At 39.8% G+C, this 22,382-nt stretch overlaps 1 protein-coding gene across 1 annotated transcript; it reads left to right on the top strand.

Annotated features, from left to right (window-relative positions):
• Window positions 1-4,326: 4,326 nt before the first annotated feature.
• On the top strand, window positions 4,327-14,985 carry PPIL6 (peptidylprolyl isomerase like 6). Its single transcript, XM_081314292.1, has 8 exons — window positions 4,327-4,481; window positions 6,515-6,610; window positions 7,200-7,388; window positions 9,623-9,685; window positions 11,073-11,220; window positions 12,149-12,205; window positions 13,409-13,544; window positions 14,757-14,985. Exons 1-8 carry the CDS (start codon window positions 4,377-4,379, stop codon window positions 14,866-14,868), a joined length of 906 nt encoding a protein of 301 aa, XP_081170418.1. The 5' UTR covers window positions 4,327-4,376; the 3' UTR covers window positions 14,869-14,985.
• The last annotated feature ends 7,397 nt before the right edge of the window (window positions 14,986-22,382 follow it).

The raw sequence follows: 22,382 nt of genomic DNA, 5'->3' as shown, positions 1-22,382 counted from the left end.
CCCATATGCCCAAATGATAATTTGAGATTCTGTTTAGATGCTCTCACAAAATGGCAGCCAGTCACAAATACCCTATTAACAAAGACAATTTTTTCAGGATGCCTTCTAGGACCTCCTGCAGCCTTCCCAAATAATTCCCAGCACCCTTATTTTTCTTCTGTTCCGGAAAGGGAGGCACATTTAAATCTCAGGCTCTCACCATACCACAAGATGACTTCCTGAGACATGATTCTATCTCAATTATTCCTGCATTTCATTTTCAGATCCCTTTGCATTTCAGTCAATTATTGAGGCTGCTGGAGAGAATGAACCATATTTCTATTCTCAGCTCAGTTTCCAGCTTCTATCTTTGTTTATTTTTTAAAGGATAACATTAACTAGCAGAAAAAGAGAGCTTGAATAATTACCGTGCCTATGTGTTCCGAAGCCATGCCTCCATTAACCTGAACGCCAACCACAACTGAGCAATAGCTAAGCACCTGTCAGTAAATATAAACTACCGGTAGGAGTTTGCCTTCCCATTCCTTACAGCAGGAACCAGGTTGGCTTTTTTGGAGTTACCTACGGCTCTAAATAAAAGCAAAATCGATGTCTTGAATTGTAAACATTGTATGCAGAATATCCTGTTTTACTTGGGAATACAGTACTTTGGTGTATCTTTTCAGTGTAGCACAACTGCTCAAGTGTTTACCTCTGGGTCCCATGTTACCAATTTCTCCCTTAGAATTTGTCCGGCTGTCAACACCAAGGTGTCTGCAAATTTCATAGGAATGAAAAGGCTCTCATTAGGATCCTTAAGGAATTGAAAATTATTAGGTAAAAACAACATGACAAAATAGAAAAGCTTCTACACAATTTCATTAAGACGCACATGATAGATATTCCTTAACTGGTGATAAGATTTTATATACAGTATATATATATACAGCGGATTATCTAGACCCATACCAATCGGGTTTCAGGCCCGGGTACAGCACGGAGACGGCATTGGTCGCGCTGGTGAATGATCTCTGGAGGGCTCGGGACAGGGGACATTCCTCTGTTCTAGTCCTATTAGACCTCTCAGCGGCTTTCGATACCATCGACCATGGTATCTTGCTGCAGCGTCTCAGGGGATTGGGAGTGGGAGGCACGGTCTTACAGTGGTTCTCCTCCTATCTCCAGGGACGTTCGCAGTCGGTGTTGACAGGAGGGCAGAGGTCGACCGCGAGGTCTCTCGTTTGTGGAGTTCCTCAGGGGTCGGTCCTCTCGCCTCTCCTGTTCAACATCTATATGAAACCGCTGGGTGAGATCATTCGTGGTTTTGGAGTTGGGTATCATCGGTACGCTGATGATACCCAGCTTTTCCTTTCGACCCCAAACCACCCCAGTGATGCCCTCAACGTGATGTCCCGTTGCCTGGAGGCGGTTCGGGTCTGGATGGGGAGGAACAGACTTAAACTCAACCCCGACAAGACTGAGTGGCTTTGCATACCTTCATCCCGGGTTTATTCGGATATTCCACCTCTCTCTATGGGGGGTGAACTATTACCCCCCGTAGATAGGGCTCGCAACTTGGGAGTCCTCCTAGATTCATGGCTCACCTTGGAAGATCACATAGGGGCTGTGACTAGGGGGGCTTTCGCCCAGGTTCGCCTGGTGTGCCAGTTGCGGCCCTATCTAAGCCGGGATGATCTATGCACGGTCACTCACGCGCTCGTGACCTCTCGACTAGACTACTGCAACGCTCTACATGGGGCTGCCCTTGAGGACCACCCGGAGGCTCCAACTGGTACAGAATGCAGCCGCGAGAGTTGTGTTGGGAGTCTCCCGATACTCCCATGTTACACCTCTGCTCCGTGAGCTGCATTGGTTACCAGTTGTCTTCCGGGTGAGATTCAAGGTACTAGTAATGGTGTTTAAAGCCCTACATGGCAGGGGTCCGGAGTACCTTAGGGAACACCTGCTGCCGGCATCAACTTCCCTCCGCCCTGTGCGTTCCCACAGAGGTCAGAGAATGTCGATTAGTGGCCCCCAGGGGGAGATCCTTCTCTGTGGGCGCCCCGGAGCTATGGAATCAGCTACCAGTTGAGCTCCGGACGGCGCCCGATCTTCGCTCCTTTCGCCGCGAGCTAAAAACATACTTTTTTGAACAAGCTGGCCTGGCCTGATGGGGGACTGGGGGGGGTTGTTATTGTTATTTTATTGGGGTTTTAAGATGTATTTTTAGTATATGGGCATATATTTAATTATTTTTTAACTTTTGTAATCCTGTATTTTTATTCTTGCCCTGTTCACCGCCCTGAGTCCTTCGGGAGAAGGGTGGTATAGAAATATTATTAAATAAATAAATAAATAATAAAGTGAATGAGAATAACAACAAGAAAAAAAGAGGGCAAATCTTGAAACAGATTGCAGAATAACTGTCTGTGGGCCAACCATATTTCAAGATCGCAGGGTGATAGTATCTGAGAAGCTGCAATAGAAGTGAGTATAAATGGCAAACAGTTGTCAGTCCACACTGGAAAATCTTCCAATTTCATTACTGTGCAGGTAGTCCTTGGTTTACCACAATTCATTTAGTGACTAAAGTTACAATGGCAGTGAAAAAAGTGACTGTTTTTCACACAACTGTTGCAGCTTCCCCATGGTCATGTGATCAAAATTCAGACACTTGGCAACTGACTTCATGGTTGCGGCATCCTGGGGTCATGTGATCACTGCGAACTGACAAGCGAGATCAATAGGGAAGCCGGTTTCACTTATCAACCATGTTATTAATTTAACAACTGCAGTGATTCACTGAACAACTGTGGCAAGAAAGGTTGTAAAATGGGGCAAAACTCACTTAACAAATGTATCACACAGCAACAGAAATTTTGGGCTCAGTTGTTGTAAGTTGAGAATTACCTGTATGTACTTGCAGATAAACTGAGAACTTGTGCCAAAATGCACCTTAAAAATCGGGTTTGGCTCACCTGCAAGTAATAATAATAAGTTGGAAGGGACCTTGGAGGTCATCTAGTCCAACCCCCTGCTCAGGCAGGAAACCCTATACCATTTCAGGCAAATGGCTGTCCAGTCTCCTCTTAAAAACTTCCAGTTTTGGAGCATTCAACACTTCTGGAGGCAGGTTGTTCCACTGGTTAATTGTTCTGTCAGGAAGTTCTAGGTTGCTTCTCTCCTTGACTAGTTTCCATCCGTTGCTTCTTGTCCTGCTTTCAGGTGCTTTGGAGAATAGCTTGACTTCCTCTTCTTTGTGGCAGCCCCTGAGATATTGGAACACTGCTATCATGTCACCCCTCACCCTTCTCTTCGTTAAACTACACATACCCAATTCCAGCAACAAGTATTTAAAATTAAAAATTAACCCATATTCCCCATATACACCCACCGATAAACATCTGCAGATAAACAGACCTCCAAAAACATCATGAAAAATGTGATTCATCTTATCTGTGAGTATATATGGTATTTTGTTTCTTCTTGTTTATGCTACACTGGAGAGGTGGGCAAAGTGAGGCCCCTGAGTCTTTCCTAATACTAGTTCCTTACTTAAATGTAACAGTCGCTGCTGGAGCTATGAAAAAGTGCCTGTATTCTAGTATTTCATGATCCCAGACTGTTTGTCAGGTCAAAATAAACTCATAAAGAAATGCGTCATTTTGTTATCACATGCAGTCAATGACTGATCAAATTAGGACATGCAACGTCATTACTTATATTACAGTTATCATGTTTTCTCAATTATTAACGTTAAGCTCTGTTCTTATGCGTGTGACATTACCTTATGTGCTGTTTCTATCAGTGGAGCTTAAATATGGCAAGAATCAATCTGTTTTAACTGTACTAAATGGAGAACAAAGAAATTGGTGGCAAAGCCCACCACCAAGCCAAAAGCACTTTATGTTATTATCGAGATTTTAATCAGATGTCATTATCATCTGTGAAAATTAATTCTACAGGGCACCGCTAATCAATATGTACTATCTAAATAATTGCCTCAAAAACATGAATCTATACCCAAGAAAAGTATAAGAAGTATCCTGGTTTCTTCTCAGTGGGTATCACAGCTCAGCATGTTCAGTGAGCAAACACACCACTGCCTCATTACAATATTTCATTGGAAAAAAATCAACATTCTGGGTTGATTATATCAGCTAGTAATCAGATTTAAACGTACCTCCAAATTGACCGGTTGGGTTTCCTGTTGCATTCAACAAAGGGAAAGTCTGCTGAGAATCAATCACTGGCTGGCAGAACTCCCAGCTGGAGAGAACGGTAGCATCTGATTGGAGTTGCTATGGTGAGGGAACTTGTTGATTTTTCTCCTGCTGTTGCCTGAGAGGAAGTAGGGCAGCTGAAAAGCAAAGAGAAGAGAGAAAACTTTGTGGGCAATGTGGCCGAAGAACCCATGTATTCAGTCCATAAAGCTCCAAGAAGTGGAGGTGGTGGGCCTGCTCACAGAGCCTTCCTTTCACATGGCGGTGCACGCAGTGGAGGTAATTCCCAGGACCCAGGTCCTTGTTGCAGATTCACTGCTCACTTCTTTGTGAACTGCCTCTCTTTTCCTTGTTGCTCTTTATGTTGATAATGCTGCCCCTGAGCTCTTCAAACTGCAAACATGGTATTGCAAAGGCTCAATGAACGGTAGATTCTTCCAGAACAGAATTGTCGGTTGAGCTCAAGATTTAAACGTGTTATAAGAAGTAATGAGTGGAAGCTTGTTAAAGAGGGATCCAACTTAGAAGTAAGGAGAAATTTTCTGACAGTGAGAACAATTAATGAATAGAATAGAAGCTGGAAGGAACCTTGGAGGTCTTCTAGTCCAGCTCCCTGCTCAAGCAGGAGGACCTATACCATCTCAGACAAATGTCTGTCTACCCTCTTCTTAAAAATCTCCAGTGATGGAGCGCCCACGATTTCTGGAGGCAAGCTGTTCCACTGGTTAATTGTCCTCACTGTCAGGAATCAATGGAATAGCTTGACTCCCAGAGTTGTGGGTGCTCCATCACTAGAGATGTTCCAAAATAGACTGGACAACCTCTTTGACCGGGATGGTATAAGTAAGGTCTCCTGCCTTGAACAGGAGGTTGGACTAGAAGATCTCTGAGGTCCCTTCCAGCCCTACAATTCTGTGTTCTATGCTCTCAGTATGCAGTTATAAGGTAGGCTTCTGTAACCTTAAAAAAATAATTCCCATGGCAAATTGTCTATTCCTATGTTCCTCTTGCCTTCTGTAGCAGCTAATGAACTTATAAAATAAAATAAAATAAATTTCCTTCTGTTAGGTAGAAATAAAACTGTCATTTCCTTCACGCTGGAGAAAAAACTGCCCCCCGTTTGAGTTTTTTCAAATGTTTAGTTCAGTTGCTGAAAATCTCTGCAGATGTAGCCATGTACCGGTAGCTATTGCTAAGCACATTGGTTTGTGCTTAAATTGTACGCTGCCCTGAGTCTTCGGAGAAGGGAGGGATATAAATGGGATTAAAATAAAAAATAAAATAAATATGGAGAATGTCACTCTAGGAGGGAATTATGTCTGCAAAAAAGTACTCTACTAAGAATATCTACTGAGATCAAGCAGCTATCTACATGAAGGCTGCTTCTCCAAGGCCACTTCATGTCAACTCACACATTATTATGATCAACTATGAATTAATCAGATGGGTAGACTAAAAGGGTGTTAACCAATTAAGCCCAATGAAGTAATCCCTTGTTCATGAATGTGGAGGAGGCATCCATCCTGTAGCCTCTCATCTGCTTTAAAGAGTTGGGAGGGCTACAAAGAAAAGGAAGTAGGGAGGGGAAGAGCTACTCTAAACAAAATGGCTAATCCAAAGGGAAGTAAATAAAATTTGACATTTATCAATATCTCTCAAGAGTAGATTTTTTTGTAAAAGGATATTGACCTTCATTTGGATACATAGTTCTGATGCTACATCACAATCTGTCAGTCCATTGCACATACCTCCTAGATTATGAGATTATGAGGTACAATGAAATATATTGTAGGGAGGGGTGGAAGCTAATTAAGGAATGCTAGGACCATTCGGTTGAACTGATATTTGATGGATAAAGATAAATTTCTTGACTTGCAAATCTCACTGCTACCTCTCCATTGATTAAGCTGTTTTAGCCATTTTATTCTTGTATAATAAATGCGGACAAAATTGACATCTTACCATTATCATAATAAAACTCTTGCATGAGATATGCCAGGAAATAGAATTGTATAAATTTCTCTCTTATAAGTGATCCAAAAACATTTTAGTTAAGTAACCTATATGATCTGCTATATGGTTATAATCAGTGGTGGGATTCAGCCGGTTCGTACCACTTTGGCAGAACTGGTAGCTAATTTTTTGTTGCCCAGGCCCAGAACAGACTTTCGGAAGCAGCATCCACATAGAGAACCAGTTGTTCACATATTTGAATCCCACCACTGGTTATAATGGTTATGAATGCTTTAGGAGCAACATTATAAAATATTAAGCATGGCTCACTGTTTAAAACTTTTGTCTTGCATATTTAGACCCTTAGGAGAAATTTCCCTACCAAGATAGCTGAGCCTAAAGTACTTCCTTTATTGCAGTTTGCATGGGATGAATATCTACAAGAAAAAAAGAAGGTATATTTTAATTTCTGGCTATATTTATACAGTATGCTTATCTATAGTTAACTAAATAGTTTTAATATTCCAATTTTCCAAGTTTGCACAGCACACTGAACTGCAAAATAATTATACTGGTTAGTTTGTACAACCTGGTAGACTTAAGCGTAGGTGGCTAATTTCTGATTGTGTGACTTTCAGGACAAATTAGTCTAAATTAAGGAGAAATGGTTTGTTTGAGGTCTGACTGTATAGTATATTATACTAAATTATGGTTTGTTGAATAAACCACGATTGACAAAGGCCTTATTCTGTGCTTAGTTGTAAGCTGGAATTCCACAATAAAATGAGCCACAATGGGCCTAATAATATGATGCAATACAACCAGTGAATCTACAATTGAAGAAGCAGAAAGACAGGTTAGAAATCAGTAATAAATAGGAAATCCTGATCAACTTATGTAATGCTTCCAAACTTGAGTCTTTTAGCAAAAACTCATTACCTTTTCAGATCTATTCTTAATTTTATCACCAATGTAAAATGTTTAGTGATCTTCTATAATATGTGTTTTAATCTTTAACACTGCTATTTTGTTTTCTGATCACAGGAACTGAGGGGTGAAACATGGGAATATCCATCCAATGTGATGTGTTTTGTTGATGACCAGCTTCTTGGAGATGAAAAAATGCTGCTGAAGTGGGCTTATGATGTCTGGGATTATAAAGACTTTAAGCCCACAGCACTTTATGAAGCAATTACATCAGATTTCCTCACAAAATACTTAAAAGCCAAAAAGGTGATATTTGGGTTTTTAGAAGTCTCACTGATGAGTATACGATATTTGGAGTTTACATAAAATCCGATGTAATTCATTTGTTTAATTTTATAAAGTTGGCTCAGAAAAGGCTTTAGAAAATTAAGAATGACCAACACGTAAATTTTCTCCCATTTTTTGGGGTGGCTGTAGTCATCATTTCTGTGGTATTTAAGTCACATAAACCTTGCTAAACACTAACCTTAAAATCATAGGTTTAAATCCTCTTCTTTGTATCATGCTTTATAGGTAAACACCAATAACAGTTTCTGACAGATTTATGACTGTCCAAAATCCCACCCTCCAGGAAAGTGCAAACAATCCTCACTAATAGACTAAAATAGATTGCTACTGACATTTCCAAACCAAGCAAGGACATAGCAGCATCCTTTTTAAATTGAAATATTGAACTCTTCTATGTGGGAGGTCGTACTATATATCATTGTCAGTGATGCTGGAGCCATGATAAGCCAGCTTGTAACTCCAGGGCCATCACTGGCTGCATGACTCAAGGCCGTGGGTTTTCAAACTTGGCCCTTTTATGACTTGTGGACTTCAACTCCCTGAATTCCTCAGCCAGTGTGCCTGGCTCAGGAATTTGAAAAGTCCTGCTCAAGGCAATATCACTTACTTGTTACTTAGTTTTCCATTATATTTTTTAGAAAATATGCAACATGCCAGCTGAAAAAAGTGGGGATTGTCAGTGAGAGAGTAAGTGATTAAAAGCAGGCAGCCGATGTCCAGAGCATGGTCTGAATGCTTGTAAGGGCTGAGCTTGGCAGGAACCAGCAATTCCAAGGCAAATATCAACCTTCCCATGAACATCTTTCAGCTGTCTCTCAAGGCCATCATAAGTCTGGTCAATATCATGAGTTCAGAAGAGCAGGAAGAAAAAGCCTACAAGTTGTAGCATAGCTGTATCTGAAGGCTGTGAATTCTTTGCATGGCTATGAGTTAACAAACAATTTAGTTTAGAGCTTCACTCTTAACTGCCATAAAGCTTCTAATATAGCCATGTCACATCTGAGAGTTTTCTGCCAACTCAAGCCAAGTGCTTAGTAAGGTGAAATGTCTGGAATGCTGTGAGTTTCTGCTGAGTCTGATGCAAAAACTGACAATATGTATATGCTATGGTAGTTTTGGTGCAGCTCAGCTCTGGGATGGAAAATAAATGCTTGGTCCTTTTACAATAAGAGGCTTGTTGAATGGACTACATTCTCAGTCCATTTTGGGGACCAAATGATCCCAAAAGCTCAGACAGAAAGCTCACAAAAAACCTGTGCTCCTACCATGTCAAGAATGCATTGCAGAACACAGGAGATCACTCACTGTGAAAGATCACAGATTGTCTTGTAAAAATGTTTTGATCTCGGGCTTGATGCCTGCTAAAATAGAAGTGGTATAATGAAGCTGGAAATAATTTCATTCTAATCATTCAAAAAGGAGGAGAGGTGTTTTTTTAAAAAAAAACACACACCCATATTTCCCTAATTTCCATTAATACATACTTTAAAAAAACACCACTGCTTTTGCCTTCAGATAGTTTCAACTGTGGCAACTGCAGACTAAGTTGTCCCTTCACAGATGTGCTTTCAATATCCTGGTTTATGTGGTGACTTTCATTCCATTCATTTTTATGTTTATTTATTTATTACGAAATTTATACGTCACCTACCTAACTATCCAAAGCTATCCATTTACTTCACTGAGTTCCATGTAGACCTTCATAAAACCCTTATGAAGCTTTGACACACCCTTCCCAGCAGAGGTTCAGTAACAGTGAAGAAGTGGAAAACGTGGGGACGATCAGGAATTAATTCAACCCTTAAAACAGAGTTTGCCTACCCAATGTAAATGTCTACTCCTTGCTTAAATTTCACAGATACATTGGACCGTTCTGTATATTCTCAGTTCACATTTGATTTAAGACCCTGAGCCTCTGCTATTAACACGTACCCTGGAACACTTCCAGATTCATCCACATGATGTCTGAGTTCTTTGAAAGACTAGTTGATGATTACTGATCAAGTCTCCTAACAGTAAAATATTGACAAGCCATAGCTTCAGGGAAATGCTGATTAAATTTACTACTTACTGGAATTTGACCCTTTACCTTCTGAAGTGTGACTCAGAGTCAGAAGGGAGCAATCTGTATCCAGTGATTCACTCACTTGGGTTTACTTTAACCATAGGGTTTGGTTTCTTTATCTTGGCAGCATATGTTTGTTTTCATGGAAATATCAATTCAGAATGTTTCGATTGGAAAATTGCTCTTTGAGGTAAGTTGCCCAAGAGGAAAAGACAACCAATCCTTGTTTTTTATCATGTACATGGAAGCAAATACACTTATGTTTAAAACTGTTACTTAAAACAGTTAAGGTCCAATTCCTGATGTGAGATTAACTACGCATTGGAACATGGATGGAAGTTGGAGAATGACTGCTCCTCAGAATTATTTGAGTGACAATGCAATAGTTTGGACTCTTTTGTTTTAGGCTCTCTTGAGCCTAAATATAAGGGTTCACCTTTTCGAATAGTGGTTTGATCAGTCAGTTTTATTTTAAAATATTTTCGTACGACCATTAATGGCTGTAAAGTAACGTAAATTTTATGAAGTCAATTTTTATATAAGTACTTAAAAAATTCATATGGAAAGTGTCACCTTAGAAGGTAAAGTCCCTTGTATATATATATGTATGCATAGGCATATGTGTAACAAGGAGAAAGGAATGACTTTTAAAGTTGATGCAATGCCTCCTCAGAACACAAAATCAAATATATTTTGATTTAGATTTTTTTCAAATGCAAGCTTCTGCTTGTTTGATGAATTAAATGTTTAAAACTTAAAGGATTTATTAAAGCTGCAAGCCAATAGACCCTTGCTGCCAACTCTCCTCAAACGTTTTTTGCTTCTCTCTAAACATGTTTTAACATTGTACCAAGTGTTTTCCAATCAAGCAGTTCTCCTCTCTCTCTCTCTCTCTCTCTCTCTCTCTCTCTCTCTCTCTCTCTCTCTCTCTCTCTCTGTGTGTGTGTGTGTGTGTGTGTATGTCTATTTCTGCATGGTGTCCTTGTGAATATCCCAAGTGATATGCTATTATACAACATGCAAACATTAAAATTAGTATGTTATCATATAACACCATGGAAAATAAATCTGTCCATTCCCTCTCTTAAAACCTAAACTAAAAGCTCTTTAGCAGAAAAGTTTAATTGCCTCCTGAAACATAGCTGAAACATTGCCAGGAGAACCCCTTGGCGAGGGACAGATGTTCCAAAAGAGAGGCAACACCATTGACAAGGGCTGTTAGTTTTGTTGCTTTATTGATCAGCTGAGATGGGTGAAATGATAGTGAGCAGTTGGATTGAGACAGAACAGTAATTTCCAAGTCACCATAAAATAATAGAGCAGTAGGAGGGCATGCTCAGGACCTCAATCTATGAGTCATGATTCTTTGTTCCCATTTTAAAATGCATTGTCTTTTTTTGTGAGAATAAAATGCCTATTTTTAAAAGATGACATAATCTTTAGATTGATAAAATCCCTGGAATATACAGAAATTAATTGTGATTCCTTCATCTCATAAATTAATGTAACGTTTCTTTTCCCACTGACCTCAGGAACTGAGCTTCTGAAATGTTCCATATTCTTCTTCTATTGTCCAGCTCTATTCTGATATCTGCCCCAAAACATGCCATAATTTCAAGTGTTTATGTACAGGAGAGAAAGGAGACTCTGAGTCTGGATTGGCACTCACTTACAAGGATTCAATTTTTCATCGAATTGTAAAAAATGGCTGGATACAAGGAGGAGGTATGTACTGAAATCTGCTCATAGAGTGAAGGATGGCTCATGATTGGTATACTCCCCAGCATGTGAGACTGTTCTTCCTCCCCATCACCAGAATAAAACCAAACCTTTAGATAAGAATGATACTTTTAGATAATCATAGGCAGTGGTGGGATTCAAATTTGTGAACAACCGGTTGTCTGTATGGATGCCGCTTCCGGAAGTCCATTCTGGGCCTGGGCAACAAAAAATTAGCTACCAGTTCTGCCGACCTGGTGCAAACCGGCTGAATCCCACCACTGATCATATGTCTGTAAATAAAAAAGCATGGAGGAAAAATAGAACATGGAGGAATTTTTACACAAAATTTAAAATTTATATAAATTTAGTTGGATGGAAGCCTTTTATTCAGATGGAACCAAGCCTAAACCTAGAATAGTCATTTTGTATTTGACATAAAGAATTACGCTTTCTGTTACAACAAAATATGGGAACCTGTGGTCCTCTGACTGCTGCTGAATTATGTTTCCCAGGAACCAAAGCAAACATGACCAATCCTGGATGTTGAGAGATGTACCGTATTTCAGCAATAACTGTAATATTATTAGTTTCCAAGATCTATTAATAATAATAACCATTAAACTAATATAGCACTCTTCACAATGTCATGAAATATATAAGGGTTTCTCAAGCATAAATATGTATGAAAAGTTCTAGAGAACAGTTTTAGTTAAAAAAAGAACCATTATAATCACCCATAGATAATCTGTAAAATATTCATTTATATATAATTTTGTGGTTTTGCTTTCTCCTTTGTCTTTTTCTAACAATTTTCCTTCTTTTGCTTAGAGATAAAAATTATAAATCATAAAATTATATATGTCATTTAAAATTCTATGCTGTTATCTGATACAAAAAGATAATGTATCATTTTTTTTCATAATGTACATAGATATAAATGGTGGAAGAGGAAATGGAGGTGAATCAATATATGGACCCGTCTTTGAAGGTGAAAGTATTTTCTTACATAAATAGCAGGCTTCAGAAATATTATAGGCAATGATTATATCACAAATGTAAAAAATAATCTTCTAAGAGAAACAGAATTGAAAGAAATAGTGTAAAAATAATGTGAAGGAGACATTGAAGCTCTTACTTTAATCAGTGTAGTGCAAATGCCAACCATTTATATGACAAGTACCACCTTCCACTTTCACTTCCTTATAAAAAGGGTCAGACTGGAGCTGAAGCGATCCAAAAACAGTGTAGAAGTCATACATTCTAAATTCTCGATTGTTCACAAAGTGTTTGATTTTGGGCCATCATCAGCAGGAGAAGTGAAGCTATAAAAGAGATTGATAAGCATGGAGACCAATAGACTATTCCTAGGAACTGCAGAGCAACACATTGTCATGGTATGGAATAGTGGGCAGCTCCATTTTGAGGTGGATTTGTGAATTGTACCTAATAGGTATTCCTCAGCTTTCTGTCTAAAACTGGGAATGATCAATATTGTTTCTGGTTGCATGATAGATATTACAATGAACTAAAGCAAGTAGACAAGCCAATATAACACTGGAAAAAGTAAATTAGCGGGCCATAGAGAACTGTGCTTACACTATAGCCTTATTTGCAAGGAGACAGGGAGAGAATAAAGAGAAACTGGGTTCAGCCCCAAGCAGGTCTGTTTAGGGCCAAACCAACTCCCCATAAATCAGATGATTCAATCCATGTCACCTGAGAGGTAAACTGCTCCTTCTGCTGTCCATAATCAAGAAATCCCAGAGATGATCTGCAAAAACAAGTTATCTTTACATGCACTCCAACTCCAATGGGGGAGTAAAACTGCCCTGAGTCCTTCGGGAAAGGGCGGTATATAAATCCAATAAAATAAATAAATAAATAAATAAAACAATAGGCAGAAACAAGTGGGACTATGTAGTATGGTGCTGACTGTATCATGGACCAGGGAAAGAAGGTGATTAAAAGGGAAGCAACAGCCTCCCTCCCCGCCTGTTTTGCAAGAGCTGGAAAGATTTAGAAAATGACCTTTGGATTGACTAACCAAGACTTCTTAATTGGTGCAATAACCCACAGAGGCAAATTAATTCACTGGGGATAAAGACGGTTCAATCAGCCTCGATATTTGTATAAATATATGTAAGTATATCCACACATGCACATCTATATACTGCTTACTGTACTATTTTAGATGAAAGTTTTGCAGTTCCCCATGATAAAAGAGGAGTTCTTGGAATGGTCAACAAAGGACGTCACACCAACGGATCCCAGTTCTACATCACATTACAGCCTGCCCCATATCTGAATACCAAATATGTGGCTTTTGGGTATGTGTAAGAAGTCACTCTGGGTATCCCAAGTATAAACGTTGTAACCGAAACATGGGAACAATATTTTCTATTTTGATGTTTCTGTCCTGCCTTTCTTCTATGATGGAACTTGAAGCCATATTAGTGGGAAGATTCACTGAAGTGCATTATCCTGTGTTGTAGAGAGCACCACCCTCCCAACAATCCAGCAGGCAACCATTTTTTTAGCCTCCTGGAAGGGCTTCAAGACCTGGCTGTTTTCTCAGGCACCGGGATAGATCAATAAGAGCTGGTGGGTGACTGTTGGGGAATCCTAGAAGATGGCTGAGGTGCCAGGTTTTTAAATTCATTTTAATTTTGCTTTCCTGATTATATGATTTATAGTTTTATTCCTGCTAAGAACAACCCAAAGTTCTATTTTAAGATGGATAGCCATCCTCCTTTAAATTTCTGGGAGTCTACCTCTGTGAAGATCTGACCTGGAAAGTTAACACAACCCAGGTGGCTAGAAAGGCCCAACAGAGGCTTCACTTTCTTAGGATCTTGCGGAAGAACAGGGTAGAACAACAGCTAATGACCCTCTTTTACCGGTCTACCATAGAGAGCGTCCTCTCGTATGGTATTGTGGTTTGGTATGCCAGTCTGACAGCCGTGGATAGGAAAGTATTACAGAGGGTAGTGAGCACAGCACAAGACATTGTGGGCTGTTCCCTGACACCACTGGATGACATCGCCAGGGCTCGTTGCCTTGGAAGAGTGAGGAAGATTCTCAGGGATGACTCACACCCTGGACGGTATCTCTTTACTCTCCTACCATCCGGTAGGAGATATAGGAATATAGCCAGCCGTACCAACAGGCTGAAAAATAGCTTTTATCCGTGGGCTGTTAGGCTTTTAAATGGGACATCATCTTATGCAGAATTGACTTGGGAGGCCGGTGTGTGGTGTAGTTGGTTCACATGGTGTGGTAGGATGGAGGGTTTGTTGTCACTGTGTGTTGGGGGGAGAGAGCACGGGGGGAGGCTCAGCTAATCTCAATGTACACATGTTGTACTTTGACAATAAAGGTTTATTTATTTATTATTTATTTATTTAGATATCAAATAAATAAATAAATAAATAATAAACAAAGAGTACTCTAAACAATGGCTTAATACCAATTGGAAAAAAAATGCAACTGACATAAACTCCAAGGATTTACTTGGGTTTCTTTTTCAATTATTACTTTAGACAGGTGATCGAGGGCTCGGAGGTTCTACGGGAACTGGAACTAACGGAGACATCCAATGAGAGGCCAGTGCTACAATGTAGAATTAATAACTGTAATATTTTTCAGCCATGATTACTGTACACTGTAGATGTTAATTTAGTTTTATTGTAGAGCGTAGCTTTTTTCTGATCGCATGACGTGTGGCAGCTAAAAAAAGTTGACAAATAAAAATTATTTTTTAATTTTTAACAAAAGAATAAAAGCACTTATTGTTCTTTTCCTTTCCAAAGCAAAATACGGTCATGTGAAAATGAAAGGACACCCTATTTGAATTCTATGGTTTTATGCATCAGGACAGAGTAAAAATCATCGGGTCCTTAGCAGTTCTTCAAAGTAGATAAATACAGCCTCAGATGAACAACAGCACATGACGTATTACACCACGTCATCCTTTATTTTACAAAAAGAAAGCCAAAATGGAGAAGCCATGTGTGGGACAATCATGTGATGTTTTGCTTAATGACTGGTGTAATTAATGATGGAACTGCAATTAGGGCCACTAAGCAAGGACTGATAGCTTGTCGATCAGATGGTCGGCAGTTTGGCAGGTCGAATCCCGAGTGCCGCGTAACAGAGTGAGTGCCTGGGGTGGCGACGCGACGTCGAAAGACAGCCGTTTTCGGGCTGCCCACTCCGCATCTGTGTTTTTCCATCGTAAACAGCGCCGATCAGCTGTTTAGATGGATTTGAAGCCCCCTCCTCGGGAGAAGAGGAGGGGGTGAGGCCCCAGGTAGGGGTTGAGCTCTCCGGGGCTGCCTGAGCTGAGAGCTTGGGCGGCTGAAGGATGAGCCCCCCCGAAGCCTGGGTTGCTCCGAGCTGCGCAGCGCCTCTGCTCTGGGATTCTTGGAGCAGAGCCAGGCGTTAGCAACCACCCCTGCCAAAAGGAAATACTTTTGATTATCAAGATGCAGGCAGAGCGGTACAGGAGGTCAAGGTGAAGTGGACTCTTTATTTTTACTCTCTAGCTCAATGGATTTTATAGCTTTAAAGTGAAACTGCGTAATAAGTGAAAGTGGGGGAAGATGGCGGCTAAAACTCTTCGGAATGCGGGGTCTTCCCTGGTGCAAGAGACCTCACTGCAAGCTTTGCTTCCTCCTGCATCTCCCCCGGTATTGACGCTTAAGGATTTACAAGACGCTCTTGGAAAGCATGCACAACTGATGTCTGATATGATGGATGAAAAGTTGAAAAAACTGGAGGAGAAATTGGAGGAGAAAATGGAGAAATTGGAGAAGAAGATGGAAGAGAAGCTGAGAGCAATGAGGGTGGACATCTTGTCTACGGTTGAATCCGTAGCTGAATGTGTGCTACAGCTGGATATAAAAGTGGAGGATCTCAGTCAAAAGAACTCTATATTAGAAGCAAAGGTATTAGAAAATGAAAATATAAGGGATAAAGTGGACGAAGAATTGAGCTTTGTTCAGTATAATCAGATGCAGTATGCTATTAGAATTAGGGGTTTAAAGGAGAATGGTAAAGAAGATTTAAAGCAGCTGATTTCTGAGGCTCTGGAAGGGGTACTGGGCCAGTCAGCATCTGAAATTGAGGGAAATATGGACAAAGTTTTTCGTGTAAATTCATGGATTGCAAGACAGAGGAAGTTACCCAGAGATGTGGTGGTCTATTTTACAAAGAGAGTAATTAGAGATGAAGTCATTCAAGCTGCTTATGATACTAATTTGGTAGTGGCTGAGCAAGAAGTTTTGGTTTTAAAAGAGATCCCTCCGAAGATCCTAAGGAGAAGGAAAGATTTTGCATTTCTAGTACAGGAACTTAAGAAACATGATATTAAGTTCAGATGGGAGATTCCAGTTGGGTTGGTGGCGACGTACGAAGGTAAAAGACATCGATTGGTTACTGTGGCTCAGGCACGTGATTTTTATAGTAATGTGTTAAAAGCAACCCCCCTATCATTTTTGGAAGCTGCAAAAGGATACAGTGTGGGAAAGTTTCAAGATGTTGCAGATAGACAGACAGAGGACAATGGTGTCGGAGGGGATCAAGCTACAGTTTCATCGGTTGCTGCAGGAGGCCAGAAGATGACGCGTGCCGCCCTAAGAAAAGCGAGACGAGAGCGAGAGCAAGACCAGCAGAAAGTTATGGAATCTTCAAAGTGTGCTTACAGTGAAGATGTAGGAGGAGAGCGGTCTAAAGAAGTTTTGGGGGTCATGACAGAGGTGCTCCAAAAGTTTTGGGGCGTTAAGATTGCTGATTAAATTTTTAGATTAGAATGTCAATGGAGTAAAATTATTATAGAGGAGAAAGAAAGTTTTTTTTTCTTTTTTTAATATTTTACACAATTTAAGATTGATGTTATTTGCTTGCTAGAAAAGTATATTAGGGTTATGGACTTAAAGTATGTGTTGAACTAAGAGTGGGTATGTAAGCTCCTAATTAACAACAAGTTGTCTTAGAGATTGCCTAATTTTTTTTTTTTATATATACTCTTTTTATCTGAACTTTTATTTGAACTTAAGGATGATTTGGAACTGTGAGACATTTGGCGTGATACATGCAAGAACTATTTTTGATTATAGTTTAGTTTGGTTGGAGATTATTAAGATTAACAGAGATAAGCGCTTTTGGTGCGTAACTGAGAATTTGTTTGGAAATTAGAGAAAGGTGGGAGAATGCAAATAGCAGGTGAAAGTTTTTTTTTTCTTTTCTTTTTTTTTTGAAATTAATATGAATAAGCACTGGAATTAAGAAAATTTATTTTGAGTAAAGATCTTTTTCTCTTTTCCTCTTTTTCTTTTCTACTTTATTTGTAATATTAATATTGTTTGTACTCATTTTATATGAGCTAGAGAGAGATAGGATTTATAGTTTATTGTTGATAACATAGGGGTGTTTATGTTTGTTTTTTGATTTTATGCCCTGTATTTAGCTCTGGGAAGTCGGGGGGGGGGGGAGGAGGGAGTGGGGGGGAGGGAGAGGGGTGAGGGAGGGGGGGATTAAAGTCAAAATGTATTGTAAAACTTTTTAAATAAAAAAAAAACAGAGTGAGTGCCTGTTACTCGTCCCAGCTTCTGCCAACCTAGCAGTTCAAAAGCACGTAAAAATGCAAGTAGAAAAATAGGGACCACTACAGTGGGAAGGTAACAGCGTTCCGTGCGCCTTTGGCATCTAGTCATGCCAGCCACATGACCATGGAGACGTCCTCGGACAAGCGCTGGCTCTTCGGCTTTGAAACGGAGATGAGCACCGGCCCCTAGAGTCGGAAACGACTAGCATGCATATGCGGGGGAACCTTTACCTTTACCTTTTTAAGCAAGGACTATCTGCATGCATATAATCGTACTCTTGATTCCCCACTTGGGCTACAAAATATCATGGAACCTATACTGTAGATGGCAGCAGAGAGTTCTCCACAGCTTTTTTCTGCTATCTACCTGTAGTGATCAACTAGTTTCATTGTCCATGTCTGACAGCTTTACCTTTGTGAGCAGTGTGTATGTGTGTGCTGGGTGTGTAGGTGGACGGGTGCCTTCAAGTCAGTATTGACTTTTGGTGACTGCCCTAATAAGTCCCTGCACTTTTCTTGGTAAAATTTTGAAAGTGGTTTGCCATTTCCTCCTTCCCTCCATGAGAGAATGACTGGCCCAAAGCATTAGCTAGCTTTGTGCCTAAGGTAGGACTAGAACTCCTGACGTCTGGAGCCTGGAGAAATAACCACTATACTACATTGGTTGGTGCAGCCTGTGGTGTTGTGTGTTTTTTTTAGCCCAGAATAAACTGGATTCAGAATATCATAATTATTAAGTAAGTAAATGTGGGTCTCTGGGTGATATTATACTGTACTTTTAGAAGGATATAAGGCAGTTTTGCCCTCAAATGAAAATCTGTGTTATCATTTACTAGCCAAACTTTCATCCTACTAACAAAGGATCCCTTTTATCACCTGGGAGAGCCCTAGTGTCAAATACACTTTGGATCTCCACATTACTGCTAGCCAAGCACAACTTGGAAGTTATTTATTTAGAACCTTTATATGGATGCCCAACTCCAATAATGTGAGTCTGGGTGGTCAAAAATACAAAAAAAGAAAAGCACATGCCACCAAAGCAAACTAAAATATTTCAAAGATGATCAGAACTACAATCTTTCTCCACCTCAATAAGTTGTGTGCCTAGCAAGCTATCATACAACATTGTATAAGATAGAGATGAATACAAAAAGAGAAGCCTATATCTTCAAAATGGATAAAGGTTTTGAGTTTGTTGACTCAAGGGAAATAAACTACTGAGTTTGTTGCTAAATCACGTTAGATTTTTAAGGATATCTACTGAAGATTTTATGACAAAATACTTGATAATCTGAACTTGAGTTATAAAGTCTGTAAGACAGAGATCAAGATAGCTAAGGAATATACTGAGTAAATAAGAAAATTGTGAAAGACTGATCTGAGATTCTAAAAAGAGGGTTTTCTACACACTTGAGTTGCTGAAAGAGAATTAGATGTGTTTAACCAAACCTAAAGAGAGTTATTTGCTATTTTAACATTGGCAGGCACTTCATAGCCAATGCAATAACATTGTTTTGTTATGCAGGAAGCACTAAAAAGATTATCCAATGTTAATATTACCAAATTACATGTTTTCTTATTCATCTTGATGAGAATCATAATGAATTATGAGGTATATCTGACATTCAAATCTAAACCTAAACCAAATGGACTTCTGATTAGACTGATAAAGAATTTCATCATAACAATTCTTAAGCATTGGTGATCTGCCACTTTTTGTAGTGAGTGCTGGATTTGAGTTTTGAGTGGTAGAGCTAAAACAAAATTATTATTAGAATTTATATTAAAAATTAGGTACAATTAAAAATATACTATTATTACTTCCTATATATTTAATACATTCCCATCAACATTACAGCTTGATGACAACTTTTAAAGGGGCTCTTGGCCTTATTTTATGTGATTTTAATTTGTGATAATGATGAGTCAGTAGAAATATTATGGGTCAGTCTCGAAGGTGTTGTTCAAAAGGAAACTGGACTTTCTTTTTGGGGTTTTTTTGGTTTGTTTTTTTTTACTGAAGAAGCGTCTTGGAAGAGGAGCGAAATGTTTTCAAGTGAAAAAACCCCAAGAAAGCCCACTTGTCTTTTGAACAACATCTTTGGGACAACCATAACCTGGATGACTGTGTTATCATTCTCATCCAGTGATGTTTCAGGAGTGAGATACTATCAAATTACTGCCCTTTGGAGGATAATCACCGATATAGTTCAATCTACAGGTTAAGAATTGATTGGGCTTCACAGATTCACATTATATAACAGTGCCCGAACTCACTGCTCCCCTCATCCACTGGTGGGATTCAGCCGGTTCGCACCACTTCAGCAGACCGGTAGCTAATTTTATGTTGCCCAGCCCCAGAACGGACTTCCAGTTGCGGCATCCAGACAGAGAACCAGTTGTTCACATATTTGAATCCCACCACTGAGGCAGGCTATAAAGAAAGATACAAAGAATACATCAAAATGCTGCATGTCATAAATGTGAGGTAGGACACAAAAGTGAGGCATGAAGAAAAATGCGTGTATTAGTTAGAAGAAGAACAAGGAAACGGAAAATGTCAAACCACAAGTTCACCTGTGGGTCACATCTAATAAGCTAGCACACAGTTCAGTTGCAGCTAACCACATATGTCTCACTTGTAGCTAACCACATACATGGTACAGGAAACCTAGATGCTAGCAAAGAGACAAGGTTGCAAAACAATTTAGCAATGCAAAGAGGGGCTAGAAATGAGCTAGAAGGGGGCCTGTAATTCATGTAACCAATCAGAGCTCATAAGTTACATTTCCGTGTTTTGCTACTTTTGGAGACTATATATGTACTTGCTTTTCCATGACAAGGTGTTCAGACATTGCCTTTGCTTTTTGCTCTGAACCTTTTGCGCAAAATAAACCAAACTTCTTTTGATTCCGAGGTCTGAGTCTCTTGATTCTGCAACACCACTGCCCTTGTAAGATTTTAGGAAAGGCACTACAAACATATTACAAGGTACAAACACGAGACAAAAGTGCTCCAGAAACATCCCAAATCCCTATCATTTCAGACTACAGGTTCATCTTGTATGGGGTTTTTTTATGCAAAAGGGGAAGGGGAAAATATCCCATTTGTAGAGCAACAATCCTTCTTAGGCAAAGGGCAGGCAGTAAAACCACCAATCCAGCCTGCTAAAACCTGTTCAAGCACTAGTTTTACAGTTGTTCTTGTTAAAATGGGAGAGGGAGTGAAGGGATGTATCAATTTAGCAATGCATAAACAATGTTTTGACGCCATATCTAGAAAAGGCCTTTAAATATCGCGCTTACAAATCATACTTATATTTGTAATCAACTCTGAAAGCAAAAGGCATTCGAGGCCGATAAAAGTTCAATGTTTCTCTCATAGACTGTTTTCATTGTGTGCACAATACCGATTTTTTTAAAGTAACTGAAGACAGGGAATTAAAATCTAATTTATTACACGCCAAAGGACCAAAGACACCCCAACGTCTGCAGAGAGATCATGCTAATTGTGGCTGACAATTTATCTTCCAAGTCATATCTATATCATGCAGGATGGGGCGCGAGTCACAAATTTCCCCCCCCCAAAAAAAAAACAATTTTCGTGCATGTCGAAGTTTTTTTTTAAAAAAAAAAAAACAACTGCTTTTGATCTCAATGTGTAATGGCAGAAGATAGTATGTACCAAGCCGGTCCCAAAGATCAGTACGGCACCGTATTAACATTTGCAAGTTTGCGACTGCGGAGCGTTCTCTACGACATCCCTTCCTCACCGACCGATTCGCCGGATCGATGAGAGAAGAGCCTCTAAACCAGGGGGTCTTCAAACTCGGCCCTTTTATGGCAAAGATTTCGGCTTACTTGAAAGATCATTCGCAAGAACGTTATATTATGGAGTGGAAAAAGTGGATTGATTATATCCAGAACAAATATGGAACTAAAAACTTTCATTTAGCATTTGAATAAGTTTTCTTTTCTTTTTATATGTAATATTAGTATTGCTTGTAGTCATTTCATATGAGCTAGAGTGCGATAGAATTAATAGTTTATTGTTAGCATATGGATGTTTATGATTGTTCTTTGTTTTTATACCTTGTACTTAGCTCTGGGAAGTGGGGGGGGAGGGAGGAATGGGGGGAGGGATAGGGAGGGTTAGGTAGGGGTGGGTGGAGGGAGGGGGGATTGTTAAAGATAAAATGTACTGTAAAACTTTTCAATAAAAAATGAAAAAAAAACTCGGCCCTTTTATGACTTGTGGACTTCAGCTCCCAGAATTCCTCAGCCAGCTTGCCTGGCTGAGGAATTCTGGGAGTTGAAGTCCACGAGTCATAAAAGGGCCGAGTTTGAAGACCCCCCTGCGAGTCTAAACCGGACCAGCGGCTCCTATAAGCGGCCGTAGCGTTTCCCAACATCAGTTCCGGGCGAAGCTTCGGTCACGTGACTTAGAAGGGGGGGCTGATTCCGGCGGCGGCGGGGGGGGGAGGGAGGGAGGAGCTCGATCCGACCCAATAAAACGGGAGGGCGCGGTCGAAAGGGTTTCTTACGAGAGGGCTAAGCGAGGC

The sequence above is a fragment of the Vipera berus genome (genome assembly GCF_964194415.1).
Source record: "Vipera berus genome assembly, chromosome: 1".
In the NCBI taxonomy this organism is placed as follows: Eukaryota; Metazoa; Chordata; class Lepidosauria; order Squamata; family Viperidae; genus Vipera; species Vipera berus.
The sequence above is the reverse complement of the archived record's forward strand: the minus strand, read 5'-3'. Positions and strand labels throughout refer to the sequence as shown.